Here is a 16,452-nt window from a genome sequence, read left to right as displayed (position 1 = left end):
CATGTCCTCCATGTGGATTCAAGACAGGGTGGAAAGAAACCCAGACCCAGCTGCCTGCAGTGGGAATGCAGAGTCCTTCCCCCAGTCCCCTTACTGGTGCTTTGCTCCAGGCATTCAGGTGCAAAGGGTTCCTCAGGGTTTCAAGTTTCTAATCCCACAACAAAGAATAGCCTCTCTCCATCAGATCCACTGCAAAACCTTCCCAGCCTCATCACGACTTGGAACACCGGGGCCCAGCAGTGCTGTTTCATACTCAAGGGCAAGGGATAAGCAGCTCCAGATGCCAACTCTCATCAGCCAAACACCCATACAGCAGCGGGGCTGCCGAGCCAGGGGATGAGCAGAAGAGCATGGCCCACCCTGGGAGCTGCCCCCCAGGCCACACAGCACACCTGGTCCCAACTGACACAGAGTCCCCCTTCTGAAGCAAACCATGACACCCAACCCCCCTGCACTCCCCCAGGTGACACCCAATCCTCTCTTTTGCCAGATGGCAGAGACAAAGCCACGTAGGGGCTGCAGAGTCAGGAGGGGCAGGGAGCAGCTCCAGCAGGGTGGCACCCTGTGCACCCAGGTGTTGGTGCCAGCTCTCATGGTCCCACCTTGGACACACTGTCATGTGTCTGCTCCAAGTCAGCCTAGATAACTAGGATGGCTCAAGACAAATCAAGCCCAGACTCAACCACTCCACTCCCACATTTTCACACAGGAGATGTGAGTGAGAAAAGCCCAAGAACTGGAGAACATTCACATCCTTCAGGAGCAACAGCCCCTGAACAGGCTCCCCCTCAGCCTCCCTTCAGCACAGGAAGGTTTATAGATCCCCACCATCTGTTGCAACACCCAGAGAAGGGGATGTCAGTCTTTAATTCGAGCCCGCTTACTGCGCCCACTTGCCCGGTGCTGAGGCACTCCTGCTCCTGGGAGGCAGGTGGGTGGGCATGTTCCAGCACATTATGGCCCATCTCCCTTCCCACAGGGACTCAGCAGTCGAAGGAGGTGGGTTGCAGCACACCCAGAGCCAACCCCTGGGCTGGTGGACCCCCCCTACAACCCACCATTAGGGCTAAAGTCAGACCATGTCTAACAGTCTCACTGCAGCCAGCCAACGAGTTCTCCAGCACAGGCTCAGGAGCTGTCAGCTCCAAGGCTTCTCCATTAATCACCAACACCCCAAACCTGGCGTGGTTGCAACCAGCCTATGCCTACAGAGGAGGGGACAGTTCCTTGAAGGGAGCTCTGGGGCTCTCAGGGGCTCCCCACCAAGGACAACTCTCTCCAGCCATGTTCCTGACCATCACACACCCCGGGCAACCAAAGGAGCAGAAATCAACACTTCAAGCTGAAAAGCCTTAAGGCAGTTTCACAGCAATGGAGAAACTCTCCCCTTTCCTCTACACTCTCCAAAGCTGGCAGGGTGCTGTTACCAGGCACACCAAGGCACTAGATGCAGGACAAGCCTTGCAGTGGCTCAGAGGATTTGTTATGGGGCATCCTCTCCAACCTCCTCCAGCAACATGAGCTCCTCCTGCCTCACTGGGGGAGACAGGGGCCAGACAACAGCTCGGAGCACAGGCTCTGCCCATGGCTGAGCCCAGGGCTGTGGCTGGATATGGGGATGTCCCAGCTCATCCCACAGGCTCCTGGAGGAGCCAGGAAGTCCCCAGCCCCAACCAGGGTGGGCAATGCTGGGGGCAGCAGGTCCAGGGCAGCCACAGAGTCCCCCCAGGTCACCCTCCCAGCAGTAAAGCCTGGCAACTGCAGGGCTCTCATTCTTCCCAGGTTATCAAGAAGGCTCAACAGGTCAAACCATTTCTCTTACTCCTAACCAGGTCTTGGAGCAACAAACCATGAAATCAGCCTCTCGACCAGCATCCCATGGGCTAGAAGACACTGGGGACTTGCCCAGCTATCATGTACGGGCTCCTGCCCAAAGGCAGGAGGAGGGATGGGGCAGCTGACAGGCACGACTCAGGAATGTGGTGCTGGGGGCAGCTGAAAGCTAAAAACAGCATCAGTGGGACGGTCTGGAAACCAGCACCACCAGAGCTGCTGCAACTGGAGCCACCTGAGCCACAAAGCTTGTCAGCCTGACTGGCAGGAAGCAAAATGCACAGTCTGAGCCCTTCCAAGGAAAACCCTGTGCCAAGCTGCAGACAGAGCAAGTAAGAGAAGACTCTACATCTGAACAGGCCAGTTCCAGTCATCAGAAACCCATTAAAAATGGCTCTGGGATCCAGTGCTACCAGTGGCCCCAGTGACCACGCTCCTGCTCCCCCCATTTACCCAGGCTGCTTTGAACAAATACAAGGAAAAAAAGAAGTACAAAAACTGAAAGGGAGGTGGAAGGGGGAGGCAAGCAGAGAAAAAGAAATTAGGAAGCCATGCAGAAGATGAGAGCCCTTCACCCCTGCAGTCCCCCAGGGGCTCAGAGAAGTGGCAGCTTCACATCCAGCCAGACACATCCTCAGCAAGGCAGTACAGCACGTGCCAAAGGCTGGAAATCAGAGGAGACAGCTCAGCCATCCCCATCTCTGCATGAAGTAAAAATAGAGGTACCAGGAGCTGGGCACGTCTGCCTTCTTCCAAGGTGATTTAAGGAGAGCAGCCGTTGACTTCAAATTACTTTTCCAGTGAGGTGTCCTCCTCCTCGGAGCTGGCGCCGCACGGCAGGCAAGGGGAACGCAGAGGACGTGGATCCCCCTCCCCTGCCAGGCTGTATCTGCACGTCCCTACTCCCAAAACCCACTCACGTCCTGGGCAAGCAGAGTCTCACCAGCCACCCTGCCCTTTGCAGCAGCAGGTCCCAAGTGATCCCCTCTGGCTCCAAGTCCCAACCATGTCACACACTCACCCCAGCAGGTCTGGGCAACAGGCAGCGTGGGGGGAAGGATCAGGGGTTCAGTTGGTTTGGGTCTTCTGGGGTGGGGAGGGGAAGCAGCAAGAACAGTTAGGGGTGGTGGCTGCTGCATTTGGCAGAAGTTTATGCAGGACAAACGGACTGTCTGTCATTCCCCTTCCTCTGCAAGGACAGGCAGAGCTGGCAGCTGAGCTCTGAAACAGCACTGACCAACAGCCCTGGGCTTTTGCCAGCTGAAGCTTCTCCAGTCAGCACAGGGCCTTGGCCATGTCTGTTGGACACGGGGGCTCCAGCCATCCCTGTGGCAGGGAAAGGGGTGCCCAGCCCGGTGAGCGTGGGATGAGATGGATGGCAAAGCCACCCTGTGTGTTTGCAGTGACCACAGGCAGTGCAGGAGCTTGGGACACACATTCATAAATGGGCTCAGAGGGCAGCCAGGGACTGAGGTACCCTCGGAAAGCTCACGCACTCCTGGATCCAGATAACAGGGGAGAACGTGCTGTGGGAGACAAGCGAGTCTGCAGCAGAGATGTCTTCATTTAATGGAAAGCAGCCACAGGAGGCCAGAGCCCCCTTCCTTCATCCCTCTCCATCAGAGCTGCAGCAGGCAGCTATCACCACATTTTAATTAGATTCCCTCAAGCTCCTGTCTGTACGCCCAGAGCTGCAGGGACCCAGAGCATCCCATGAGCTGGGAATGAGCTGCCTTCCCCCACCCCAGCCCTGCACACCCCAGGGGCCAGAGACAGCCCCAGGAGAGGGGGTGATGGATCACCCTGAACCCTGCCCATTCCCTGACTGATAGCAGTGGGGACCTGCCCTGGATGCTGCACAGCAGCAGCCAGAGGCCACCTCAACACACAGCACCACAGCTCCATCTTGGAGTGAAGCCTCTGGGGTCAAAAAAGATCACAAGTTTTGGTGTGCCCCGAGATCTTCTGGTCCTGTAAAGCCCCAGCCCTGGATCTGGATGAAGATGATGGGCTTGGGGTTACCCACACTGCCAGCAAAGCATGACCAGATGGTGTTGGGAAAATGGAAAGCCTGGGAGACAGCAAGACTCACAGACATACCAAGTTGCTCTCAATCAGTTTGAATAGACTGTGTAATTCCTACCAAAGCTCCAGGAAGAGGGGACACCAAGGAAGCTGAGACACAAAAGAGGGGCAGGATGAGGCCTTGGTACTAATGGCCTTTACACAGAAACACACCAGGACAACTTCAGTCACAAAGGGCTCCTGTTCTCTAAGCAGGAAAGCTGGAAGCTCACAAGATATTGTTACTCCCTCAGCGTCCAACCCTCATGCACAAATATACTGAGGCTACTAATTAAACCAACAGCTCCTAATTAATTCTCAACTGTCCCCATCCCCCTGGCTCCATCCTGTCAGTTCTTCAGACACAAATTGTCTTGGGCATTTCACAAGCCAGTGAGGCAAGAGCAGATCTCACACCGACTGCTGGAGGCAGCAGCAGGTTTGGCACAAGGTTAAGGACTGTCTGGGGAGGTTTTTATCTTCTTCCTTCCTAAGAGCCCAGCACAGGGGCAGGTCGGGGATTCAGCCTCTAATGTGGAAGGAGTTGTCTAGAAGAGTAGTTCATGCTTTCCATCTCAACTCAAACCTCAGCCCATAGCAGGGCCCTGGGAGGTGATTTGTCTGGAGCTGACACACATCGAGCAGCATCTCCCACACCAGCAGCATCCCTGTGACCCAGGGGGACATCCCACCTCCTGCAGCCTGCCAGCCCATCACACCAGTCCTACCCAACACAGTCCTCTGCTTGGAGGCTACAGGCAGACCCCCAGTGAAACATGCAGCTGTTGCTACAGTCTGACCTGCCTGTCCCTGTGCTGCTGCCCATGGGCAACGCTCCTGCACGCACAGACCCAGCTGGGGCTCAGGACCACCCTGCAGCCCCCTCTGCACAATCTTTAGCATCATTTAGCCACCAGGAGCTAGATCTGCTGCTCAGCCATTCCTCCCCCAGGTTGGCACTTGCTCTCTGCACCCTGCAAGAGGCTGGACCAGCCAAATCACTGGCAGTAGAAGGTTCAGTCCCTCCCGTCTTGGCCCTGACCTTTCAGTGAACTGGTTTCCAGGAGAGCAGAGCCAGCCTTGCAAGCCCAAGCTCAGCAAAACTCACCCTGAGGGCCAGAAGTGCCTCTTGTCCCTGGCTGTAACAACAGGGCTGTAGTTGCCTGCTACGGCAGGAGGAACCAGCCAGGTGTCCCACACCACCTGCAGAAGCCACCAAAGCAGCCCCAGGCTGCAGGAAGGCCAGGGCAGCTCCTCAGCACAGCCTGTGAAAGCTCCACCTGTAGCAACAAGAGGGGAGTGACAGCTCTGCCACAGGGGCAGAGCGACCCACAGTCATTATTTTGGCTACAAATGAGTTATTTCAGCCAGAGTGCAGTGCAGCATGAGGAGGGACACGTCCATGCAGGTGGTATGGACAGACACGTCCTCATTCTAGCAAATGCAGAGTTCTCCAAAGGGAGACCTGCAGGTATGTGCCTGGAGGAAAGAGCAGCAAATCTCCCCCAAGTCCTTCACCTAGCAGGTCAATCCCCCTCCCCTCTGTAAGCACTTTCTTCCATCAGGTTAAGAGCAACAGGGAAACCTACATTTTCCAGCTCCTCCCCAAAATCAGGGGTCAACCTACAACCCAAGAGAAGGAAGCAAGCTCCTGGGCTCCAGTTCAGAACACACTCCTGTTCAAACCGAAGGCTCTTCTCCCTTGCAGAGCTGACAGGTTTATTTATAGCCCCACAGTGTTTTATCAGCACGCTGGCTGCCCTCAGAGGAAGGGGTCATCTTGAACATCTGGAATAAAATCCCTGGTGGAGCACATTTAACCAGCCTGACTTTGCACGTGGGTGGAAAACTCACTGAAGAATGAGGCCACACGGGCTGTGGGCTGGGGACAACCACACACCACGAAGTCTGTGGGTCTGCCAGCCCTGCTGCCACAGGCAAAGCCAGCTCCTTAGCAACAGGAACGAAAGACTGCAGCACCCACGTGCAGGGCCTGCCTGATGGGCTGCACCCCCGGCAGCCCTGCACCCCCAGCCCTGCCACCACCACCCTGCTGCTCACCAGACATGCTCCAGAAAGGACACCCCCAGCCTGCCCTTTCCCCAGAACTACCTCTTGCAAAAAAAAAATATATATAATAAGGACAAGTTGTTTTGAAGCTTCAGGTGGATGCAGGTCCCAGTGCTGTATCACCCAAGCAGCCTGGGCAGGGAGGTGGGGAGGGATGGATGGGGTTACTCTGCCCTGAGAGCCCACAAGGCAGAGGTGGTTGCACCACAACAACGAGGCAGCACAGCATCCATGTCCTGGCAGAGCTGTACAGCCACACAACCATCACTCCCTGCCCCTGCCACCTACTCCAGCCTCTCCAGGGTCAGACTGCCCACCAAGAACACCCGCAGGCTTCCTGTGGCACAGGCAACACCCCTGCATGGTGGCTGCAGAGGAAAGGAGGAAGGAGAAAGTCTCGGGACCAGTCTCAGGAGCCCAAACCCTTGCCCTGTCCTAAAGAGGTGGCCTGGCCAGCAGAACTGCTCCATGTAGCACCTGCTGCCACACGGGGGGCTTGGGGAGCTGTGTCAGGCCTTGGATCTCCTACAAGGGGAGCGACCGACCAGCCCCACAGCCCTCTGAGGGACCAGCCTCTTCCCCCCAAGCCAGTATGGCAGACACAGGCACCCCTGAGCCAGCTCAGGCTGCAGGACAGGAGGCACCGAGTGAATCCAAGGATCTGGCAGGGAGAGGCAGAGCTCACTCTGAAATCTCCACGCCAGGCAGCCACCCACCTGAGCTGCACTGCCAGCATTCACAGCCTCCTCTCCTCACATTCACCTCCGAGTACCAGCGGGGAAACCCAGAGAGGCTGCAGAGGAGCAGAAGGCTGGAGGAGATGGAGGCAGCATTCCATGTGGATCTTCAGCTGCTCTGGTGACTGAAGCCAACATTCAGGCTCAAGAAACTTCTTTCCTTTCTACTTCTCGGGACAGAAATTCAGAAGGGGAAACTCTGACCTGTATGGTGACTGCTGTGCCTGCCCCTCCTTCCAGAGCTATGCTCGAGACCTGCTCCTGTTTGCCCCATCCACAGGAGAGCTGCCTGTGCTCTTACTAGATCAGGACCCAGCTCCAGGCAGGACTTGCAGCAGTTCTCATCCTGGCTAAGAGCAGCTTACCTTGTCACCCAGCAGATCCCAGCAAATAACAAACCTCTGTCACTGCCTCTGCTCTCTCCTCTTCATCCTCCTTGCTGCACAGAGCTCAGTATAGCCCAGTTCCTCATCCCACCCCTGTCCAGCTGCTGCCAGCTTGGTACAAAAACATCTCATACTTCAGATCTCACTGACATCCAAGAGAGTCTTACTCATGTTTCCCTAAACAAGACACATCTTAACTTACTGCCATCCTTTTCAGGGGACCTGGGCAACACAAATTTGCTTTTGTGAGCTCAGGGCAACCTGAATTTAAGCAAGCTATGCTTTTCAAAGCAAAACAAGGCTGTACATGCATAAGCTGTCAGAGCATCTTAATCTTCAGTGTCTGGCCTCCTAGAAGAGCCCTGTGGGAGGGGAATGTGAGGCCCTGGTGCCCAACAAGCAGCCAGACAAGTGGAGCAGAGCCAGGAGCAAACCCCGGCTCACAGGAATGCTGCTGGATGCCAGGACCTGCCAGCTCTCAACACTCCAGCCAGCCAGGGACCACAACCACCTTTCCACAGGCTGAGCAGCACTGGAACAGAAGAGAGGAACCTCTTTTTTTATAGCTTGCCCTAACTGAAATAGGTTTCCACCCAGCACTTAGCACTACTTTAGGTCAAAGCAGTTAAGATATTCTGGTACACTTCACTTGGCTGTCTAAAAAAGGAAGAACCGGGCAAGAAACCCCACCACACAGAGCTGGAGGTCCCAGGAGGCATTTGCTGAGTGCTTTAAGACCAGTCGGGTCCAGCTGTAACAAACTGGCCCCCTTAAACTCATTAACACACTCAACTGTTCTTTCCCAGGCAGTGTGAAGCCAGGCACCTTCTCCCAGCTCCCTGGCAGAACAAGCCAGCAGTTCACCACACACAAGGAGAGGGAGGCTGAGCTCTCTGATGTCCTGGGAACACACCTCTGCCTGTGACCACTGCCAGCTCTGCTCTGCTCTTCCCACACCCTGGAGCAGGTTTAACGAGCTCCATCCAGCCCCCAACAGCCCCTCTGCTCCCCCCACAGCAGCATCACCCCTCCGCGCTGGGTGCAAAAGCCACCGCAGGCAGATAAACACCCAACTGATCAGGTTTCTCTACTTACTCAAAGAGCTTGATTCACCAGAGCCTACTCCCTTTTCAGGCTCTTTCTAAATAAAAGCTTCCAAGAGTTCTGGAAATTCATGCTTAACAGGCTTACTGTAATGCTGGAGCACAAGAGCTCCGGGCTCTGCTGCTGGACTGAGTCACGCTTGTTTTCTCCTGAGACTCTTGGATACACTTGTCCAGGAGTTAAGGCTACAACAAGTCCTGTTGGCTGATGCTCCTTTTGGCAGATCCTTACTGCCACCCAAAACACAGCCTGACACAGGTTACAGGCCCTCTCAGCAACAGCCAGCCCTGCAGATGCAATGCAGCTGCTCAGGAGAGGAGGTGATGCTCCTCCATCCCCTCCTGAGGCTCCAGGGATGCTCCTGGACATGACCTCCTCAGCACTCACTCCCTGCCCTCAGAGAAGAGCACTCAGAGTCAACTCAGCACTTAGCTGGCCAGAAAAAGGTCTGTTTCAGGCTGGACTCCCCCTACCATGTGCACCCAGGGCTGAAAGGATTCAGCACAGACAATATTGCCATAACCAGGCATCCTGTCTCCGTGGCACTGAGGACTGAAGCAGCAAGTTCAGCCACCCTGGGAACAACAGCTTTGGTGTGAGGGGTTGGAGCCCACATGCAAGGAGAAGAGACAAGAGCACAGGGGACAAGCAACCACCCGTATCTGCATCAGGGCTCACACACCACACCAAGCACTGAACTTGCAAGTCAGCAGCTAGAATTTGCTGAGACACCTCCAAATGATTTAACACTGCTGCAGCTTCCAGGCACAAGCCTGCAGCCAGCTCTCCTCCTCCTAGCAGGGGAGGTTTCAAGTGCCTTTTCCTGAAAAGCCTTATTTCTCAGCAGTAAAGCAACCCTGCCTTCAGTGGCTCCTCACTCCACCCGAGGACCAGTACAGGCAGGTTCTCTGGTGGGGAGGCAGGGAGGGTCAGTGTGGGATGGTGCCACAGGAGATCCCTCACATACACACTGCCCAGGATCCCACACACCACATCAAGCTCTCAGGCATTGCTTTCACATGTCTCAGTTGCCAAGAAATCCCCCTCCCCCAGCCCCAGTGTCTTCGGAGAAAGCAGCCAGAACACACTTCACTCTGCATAAGAGCTGCTCCCATGATTTTCTTTGATGCCATTCAATGCAAGCAGCTGGATTCTCTATTTATAGCAAGATCATCAGTTCAGAAAAATGACTTATGTTCTTGTTATATCAGAGTACAAGATACATAACAAATCCCTGCTATGCTAGGAGTGCTACAGGTTGGTCAGGCTGGACACCTGCAGAGGTCCAAGCTGACAGACAATGAAGCATTCAGGGCCGAGAGCAAAATCCTCTGGACTTAACGTTCAGTCCCATGCTGATGTTCCCCATCAGGAAGGCACCAACTCATACCCATGCATCGAACTTTCCTCCCTGGAGATGCTGCCTTCTGAGCCAGTTTTATTCAGGACTTATGGCAGGGAGCATTTGGGATGAAGGTGGGTGTCCAGGAGGGATGGACAGCAAGCTGCTGCAGTGTCCTCACCTCTGGCCTGAGCTGCTGGAGCCAAAACAACTGAGAGCACAGTTCCCTCAGCCAGAATAAAGGGCTGGAAGTTATAAGCATTAGTGCTCCAGAAATGATTCATGCTTCTTGGAAACAGCCTTTTTGCTACGGATATCTGATAAGCTCGTTTTCAATCAAGGTTAATGTGCTCAGAGGTCAGGGTGTTTTTACACTAGGCCTCCAAATAATTCCAGACTGGCACTAGCTTGCCACCCTCACCTTATTGAAGGGGTCACCCTCTTCACCACCACCATCCTGCATCTCAGGGTCCTCAGATACCTGCAGGAGTTTGCTGAAGCCATTCAACTGACCACCCTCCTGAATGCAGTACCTGATGCTGGACAACGTACCCAGCTAAAGCACTTTCTGGTCAACAGCCTCTATCCACAAGCTTAGTCACAGCAATACACCCAGCTGCCACTTGACACTGGTACCCCATCAGCTAGTTTTAATTGACCAAAAAGAGTTTGGGGATGTGGAGCTGCTGTTCAAAAGCCATCACAAAGAGGTAGAAGCCTGCACATCTTTGTGGTCTGCAGTCAAATTTCACCTCCTGTTTCAGACCCTGGACACGACCCGGGGACTCTGAGCACACGCAGGCAAAACTGCACAAGACAGAAATCCACTGACCAACTGCAGTCTGGCCCTTTGCACATTTTCTCCCCTCCTGAGCACTTTGCATTTCCACACGAGAGATTTGAAGGGAGACAGATTTTAAGAGCAGCACAAAGAAGTAATTAACTTCCACAGCAATCCCTGCCACTGTAACTCAGAGGTCACAACAGTAGCCTAAAGGCTGTATGTTGGATATCTCGGCTATCAGCCCTCAAGAGGCACCAAACAAAACCCCAGTCCCTGGTGTGCTTGCCCGGCTGTTTCAGGAGCAGCTGCCCTGAGCAAGAGGAAGAAATACTTGTCCCACTGCCTGGCAGAGCAGCTTTCTCTATGCTTTTGTACGGGTCAGGTCTGCAGCAGCCTCACAGCACAACCCACCCACCTCCTTGCCCTTCTTCTCTTGCAGAGCCTGAGCATCCTCTTCTCCAGATGGCAGAGGATGGTCTGCATGTCCATCCTGCTTTTTCTGGCCACAAGAGCCTCTAGCCAGGCTTCACCAAGTCAAGTGGCAGCAATCTGGCTCCTACAGATGTACCTCCTCCTCAAAGATGACTTCCAGGAGAAGGTATTCCACAACACTACAAGCAGAGCACGTCCATCCACGCACCCACACCTCCCCAGCAGAGGGGCTGGCCTGAGCCACTGCCCTCCTTGGCTGCTCCCCCTTGCCCAACCCTGCCTGAGGGGCTCTTCTAGGGATGGGGAGCTGCCTCCAGAGGAGAGGGATGTAAGTCCACAGATTCCCTCCCTCCAGCCAGGGACCCTCTCTGCTGCCTACCTGCCTCCAGCCCCGACAGACAAGCTACTCTGCCAGCTCTGCACTGCTCCAGGCAAGGGATAAACATTCACACCCTGTTTGTCACACTTGGAAGCAAATCAGACAGACAGAACTCTGCTCCACTTGCTCTCCCCTTTTGTTACCCAGGAGAGGGGAGGCTGCAGCATGTCTCCTCACCAAGGCAAGTGGCAAACAGAGTTTCTCAGATGAGCACAAGTGGTGCGTGAGCAGGGGGGCGGTGGAGAGAGGCACAGACAGCAGCAACAAGAGACTTAGAACAATCTCACAGTTAGTTATTGACTCCAGAGGAGTTGGAGCTCTAGCAGCAAGCCAGCCAGGAGAGCAAAAATCCCTCTTTTGTTCCACAGCCTCAGACAGACTTGGCCACACAGCTGCCTGCTGTCTCGCTCCAGACAATGAGAAAAGAAAGTTAATCCACATTCCCTATAGCAGGAGCCATCCAGCCTGCCCAAGCCATGTACCAGCATTCCTGTGCATCAGTGCCAGCCTCCTCATCCTGGCACCCTCATCCTCAAGGACCTCACCAGGCACTGCCAGTAGCACCAGGGATGGACACAGCTTTGGATCTGCTCCTGCCTTCCAAACCCACCAGGTCCTTGCTCGGCTCTGCAGGCACTGTGCTCCCTTCCCATGCTGCACCCCAGAGCAGAGACCAGCCGTGGGGTCCCCCTCACCCCCCCAGGTGATGTGTGCTGCCAAGCACAGTCACCTCAGACCCACCTTTGCAGAAGACAGACTTCCACAGAGCAAGCTTCAGGCTGCCAAGCAGGGACAGAATCCATCCTTTCACCAGCACTTTCCCAAGCAGCCCAAACCACAGCCCTTCTGCAGGAAAAAGGTCTTCCTCTTTTTCAGGGATCAAGTGGTTCAGAGGATCATGGCCAGCACAGTCCTTCAGTGTCACCTCTTCTCCCCAGCATGGGCACAGGTTACACACACACCAAAACCACCTTAGACATCAGCCAAACACAAATTTCTTCCCAGCCCCCTCCTCGGGCAGCAGAAGTCATAATTTACTTTGGACACATGATGTGGGATTTGAGTGAGCTGCTTTTCAACCTCCTTTTTCACCACCAGCTTTCTCAGGTCTCCATATGAGAAGTGAGAACATTTACTACATTTAATATGAGAGGAGGAAATGATGATTCACATGCTCTCTGCTCTGTAGAAAAGGGATTTGTGTACCTGGGTACTTCTAGAGCACGAACAGAGGTAGGTACTTGTGTCTGGAGCTTTGTAGTTCAAGGAAGTGCTTTTAAAGTCAAGTCATCACTGCATAAACCTGGACAGCTAAATAATAGAGAACAGCAAAGTGCTGAAATCTGCTCTGGAAAGCACTTGCAGTTTCTTTACTCTTAGTGACCCGGGAGGAAGGGCTGTTATTTTAACATTACACTTCTGCCCACCAGAAGCCTGGCTGAATGGCAGGCAGCAGGACTAAAATTATCTGTATGGCCCCTGGAAGCTGCTGAGTTGAGAGGAAAGTGCTCCAGCATCCCCGAGCAGCACAAGCCTTTGTTCCAGCACACTCCTGCCAGTGACCAGGGCTGCCTGCCCTGCTCTGGACAAACTTACTTCCCTCCTCCCTCCTAGCCAAATTAACTCCATCTCCAGCTGTCCCAGCGCCAGCTTCCTGTTAAGATTAATTATTCTTTGTACACCCGTGTTTGATGATTTACCCAGCAAGCCAGGCATAATGATTAGGAATTCTGCATTCCCATTAACGCTCTCCCCTGAGGCTCAGAAGTTTTCAGAGAAGGACGATCACGGGCCATGGGGAGACGCGTGCCTCCCCAGGTCTGTGTGGGTCACCAAAGGCCAGTCACCATTTGTGACGCTGCCACAGGGTCAGCTGAAGATGAGGTGCTGCTGAACAGCCTTTACTGCTAGTCAGCAGGGCTGGCATGGAAACCAGCGTAGGTGGGAGCATTTATGATCCCAAAAGGTGTGTCTCCAGTTACGCTTCCCTATGACCCAAGACTTCTAGTGTGTTTAGCAAGGCAGAACAAGCTCTGTTTGCCCTGTCCACCTTTCAGAAGGTGCAATTTTCAAGAGCTATAAAACGAGTTACCCTGTGAAGCAGTCATCTCCTGGCTTGTTTGCATCTGTGATCTCAAAAACCACAACACTGAGAGAAGCCGCCGCACCGGACTCGTCTGGCTCAGGAAATGGAAAGCACCAAGCCCTGGTGCTGTGAGCCTCACCCTGCAACGGCTGAGGACTGTGTGTCTTCTCCTGGGAGCTCTTTGTTGGACTGAAAAGGCACGGCTGGCCACAGAAGGTTGGGGGGTATATACTGTACAGGACCCACCTCTCCCCACAGCCCAGCAGACAGCCACACGTGCCAAGAGGTTGTCTGGTCCTGTGGAGCTCAACAGGGCTGGCTAGTCCCTTTAAGGCCTCTTTCCAGCAGGGAGCTGCCTGCTGTCACACCGAGAAGGATGTTTCAGCAATGATGTGAGCCTCCTTCTCCTCTTCTGAAGGTGAGACATTTCCTTCAGCCTGACAGGAGAGGGTGCCCAGCCCCAATCCCCCCACAGAAGGTTTAGACACCAGAGACAGTACGACACAGAGCAGCAGGGGGGACACACAGCTAAGGGTCACCTTGCCCTCTGCAGACATTGGGACCACATCCCAAAGTGGCTTATTTGGGCAGGTCCAGACACCAGTTATGGCCAGCTGCTGCCCCAGCTTGTGGAGTCAATTTTCAGGGACCTCAGCCCAAAAACAGCCTCTCAGATCCCCTCTGCACAGAAGAAGGAACAGCCACAAGCGGCCCACCTAGGATTTCATCTCGTCAATCTGCCAGCTCTCCTAGAGCCCTGCTCAGCTGCCCCAACTTCTCACCAAAGCCCCAACTCCTCCATTAGCATCAAACACCAGATCCAACAGCAAAACCCCTCCTCTCTTCAGGACAAACGCTTAGGCCTCTCCCCAAAGTTTCAGCGTCAGAGCAATAAAGAAGCAGAAGGAAGGTCTAGAACAAAGTGACACCTTCCTCCTTTCCCCACAACAACCAGCTGCAGCACACCAGGCAGCGAGGGATAGCTGGCGTGGAGGAGAACCTGGCAGCTCCTCTCCAAGATGGGAGCAGCAGAGGCAACAGCCAGGTGTAAGCACGGCCAGCTGGCAGAGCAAAGGGCCAGCACCACCGAGGCCAAACACTCTCATCTCACCCAAGAGGCACCTTCAGGAACAGGGGTGGAAATCAAGGGGATGGGCCGAGGATGGAAGTCAGCCACATGTTGTTAAGATGATCTTTGCTGGAAGCTGTACTGCTGGGAGTACCCTCCAAGGGGATAAACGCTGGACGTGCAACTGTTTTGCTCTGACAGGGGTTAAACAGCCTACAAGTCTGTACTTGTCCTAGATATTTTTTTCCTGAGGAAGCTTCCAAAAAGCTATTGCAGACAACTGGGAGAGGTGCTCATGAAAGCAAGACATAGGCAAGCACAGGCATCATCATCCAGGCTGACGTCTCTGTTCAAGAGGCTTTGCATTTTCCATTCTTTGGTCTTTTCCCCCTTCCTCCCCCCCCTCCCAAACTGCTATAAAGGCAGAAGCATGCACGTAGGAGAAGCAAGCAAGACAACCTCAGGGAAAACAGCAAATCAGTTCACATTGCCATGGCACTGAGCACACAACTAACTTGTAAACGCAAATGACTTCTCTAGGGCAGGGGAGCAAGTTCCCAGTTGGGAAGATCTGAGCCCAGCAGCTTGTCCCCTTCCATCCAGGTGACTGCACCAGGCACAAGCAGGGTCTCCCTTGGAGGGACAGCCGCCCACCAGCCCAGCTACCCTGCACCACAGAGACCACCACAGCAGGGCAGGCACCCGCTCCCCCGGCACAGGCACAGGACCACCTCCTCAGCCTGGACCTCCCCCAGACCGGCGCTGACACAACCCAAAACGTTCGCGTTCGTTCGAAATGTGGCAAAACCCGCGGCGGGACCCTGCCTGCAAACGGGCAGGCAGCCCTCCCTGCCGGGGCAGCCGCCGGCGGGGACATCGCATCGCCCACCGCCCACCCCCTCCCATCGCCCTGCCGCCAGAAGGGCACGTTTCGGTGCTCGGGAGCACAAGGGCCCGGAGCTCCGAGGCCGCTGCCTTCCTCACCCCGCTTCCAGCCCCCTCCTCACCCCCTTCCAGCCCCCTCCTCACCCCGCTTCCAGCCCCTTCCTCGCCCCGCTTCCAGCCCCTTCCTCACCCCGCTTCCAGCCCCCTCCTCGCCCCGCTTCCAGCCCCCTCCTCGCCCCGCTTCCAGCCCCTTCCTCACCCCGCTTCCAGCCCCCCCCGCCCCTCCTAACCCCGCTTCCAGCCCCCCCCTCGCCCCGCTTCCAGCCCCCTCCTCGCCCCGCTTCCAGCCCCCCCCGCCCCTCCTAACCCCGCTTCCAACCCCCTCCTCACCCCGCTTCCAACCCCCCCCTCGCCCCTCCTCACCCCGCTTCCAGCCCCCTCACCCCACTTCCAGCTCCACACCGGCGAGGGCAGCCCGAGCCCCCCCAGCCCCCACCCCGCATCCAGCCCCTCGGGGAACCAGCCCCCGGACACCCCGGCCCGGGCAGGCCGCGGGCTCACCTCGGTACTGCAGCGAGCCCGAGAGCCGCACGGTGACGGTGCCGGCCAGCGGCTCCCCGGGGCTGTAGACCACGCGGCTCTCGCCCAAGCGGATCTCGAACAGCTGAACCTTCCCCATGGCCCCGCCGACCCGGCCCGGCTCCGCCGGCAGCGATACCTGCCGCCCCGCGCCGCCGCAGCCCTGCCCCGCCGGGCCGGCCCCGCTCCGCCCGCCCCGCAACCCCCGCCCCGCCCGCCCCGCTCCTCCCGCTCCGCCCCGCAACCCCCGCTCCGCCCCGCTCCGCCCGCACCGCCCGCCCCGCAACCCCCGCTCCGCCCGCCCCGCAACCCCCGCCCGCCCCGCAACCCCCGCTCCGCCCCGCTCCGCCCGCCGGGGCCGGGAACGGCCCTGGGAAAAGGAAGAGCTCGTCGTGCCGGGGTGCGAGGGAAGGAGGCAACTGTGGGGCTGGGCTGGGAGGAGGAGAAGAAGAAGAAGAAGAAGAAGAAGGAGCCGGTCCCGGAGCCAGGATGTGAGGGCAGGGGCAGCTCCTGGGATCGGGATGTTCTTGGGAGGGAAGGAGCCGGCCGTCCTGCCTCCCAAGTGCTTCCTGCTCCCTCTGCTCTCATCTCCTCCCTGCAAGTCTCCCAGCCCAGCTGTCAGCTCTCCCCCCTCCGGTGTGGGTCACCTCAGTGTCCAGCAAGGTGCAAGGACACGAGTTGCTGCCGGCGGCCTGGGTGCAG

At 56.1% G+C, this 16,452-nt stretch overlaps 1 protein-coding gene across 1 annotated transcript in view; it reads right to left on the bottom strand.

Annotated features, from left to right (window-relative positions):
* ARRDC1 (arrestin domain containing 1) overlaps positions 1 to 15,912 on the bottom strand; it is a 35,238-nt gene extending 19,326 nt beyond the window's left edge. The window contains exon 1 of the mRNA XM_051636550.1: positions 15,733 to 15,912. Within this exon, the coding sequence (XP_051492510.1) occupies positions 15,733 to 15,850 (118 nt within the window). The 5' untranslated portion in view covers positions 15,851 to 15,912. The remainder of the gene's footprint in view (positions 1 to 15,732) is intronic.
* Positions 15,913 to 16,452: the final 540 nt, after the last annotated feature.

The sequence above is a fragment of the Apus apus genome, chromosome 19 (genome assembly GCF_020740795.1).
Source record: "Apus apus isolate bApuApu2 chromosome 19, bApuApu2.pri.cur, whole genome shotgun sequence".
NCBI lineage: Eukaryota > Metazoa > Chordata > Aves > Apodiformes > Apodidae > Apus > Apus apus.
The sequence above is the reverse complement of the archived record's forward strand: the minus strand, read 5'-3'. Positions and strand labels throughout refer to the sequence as shown.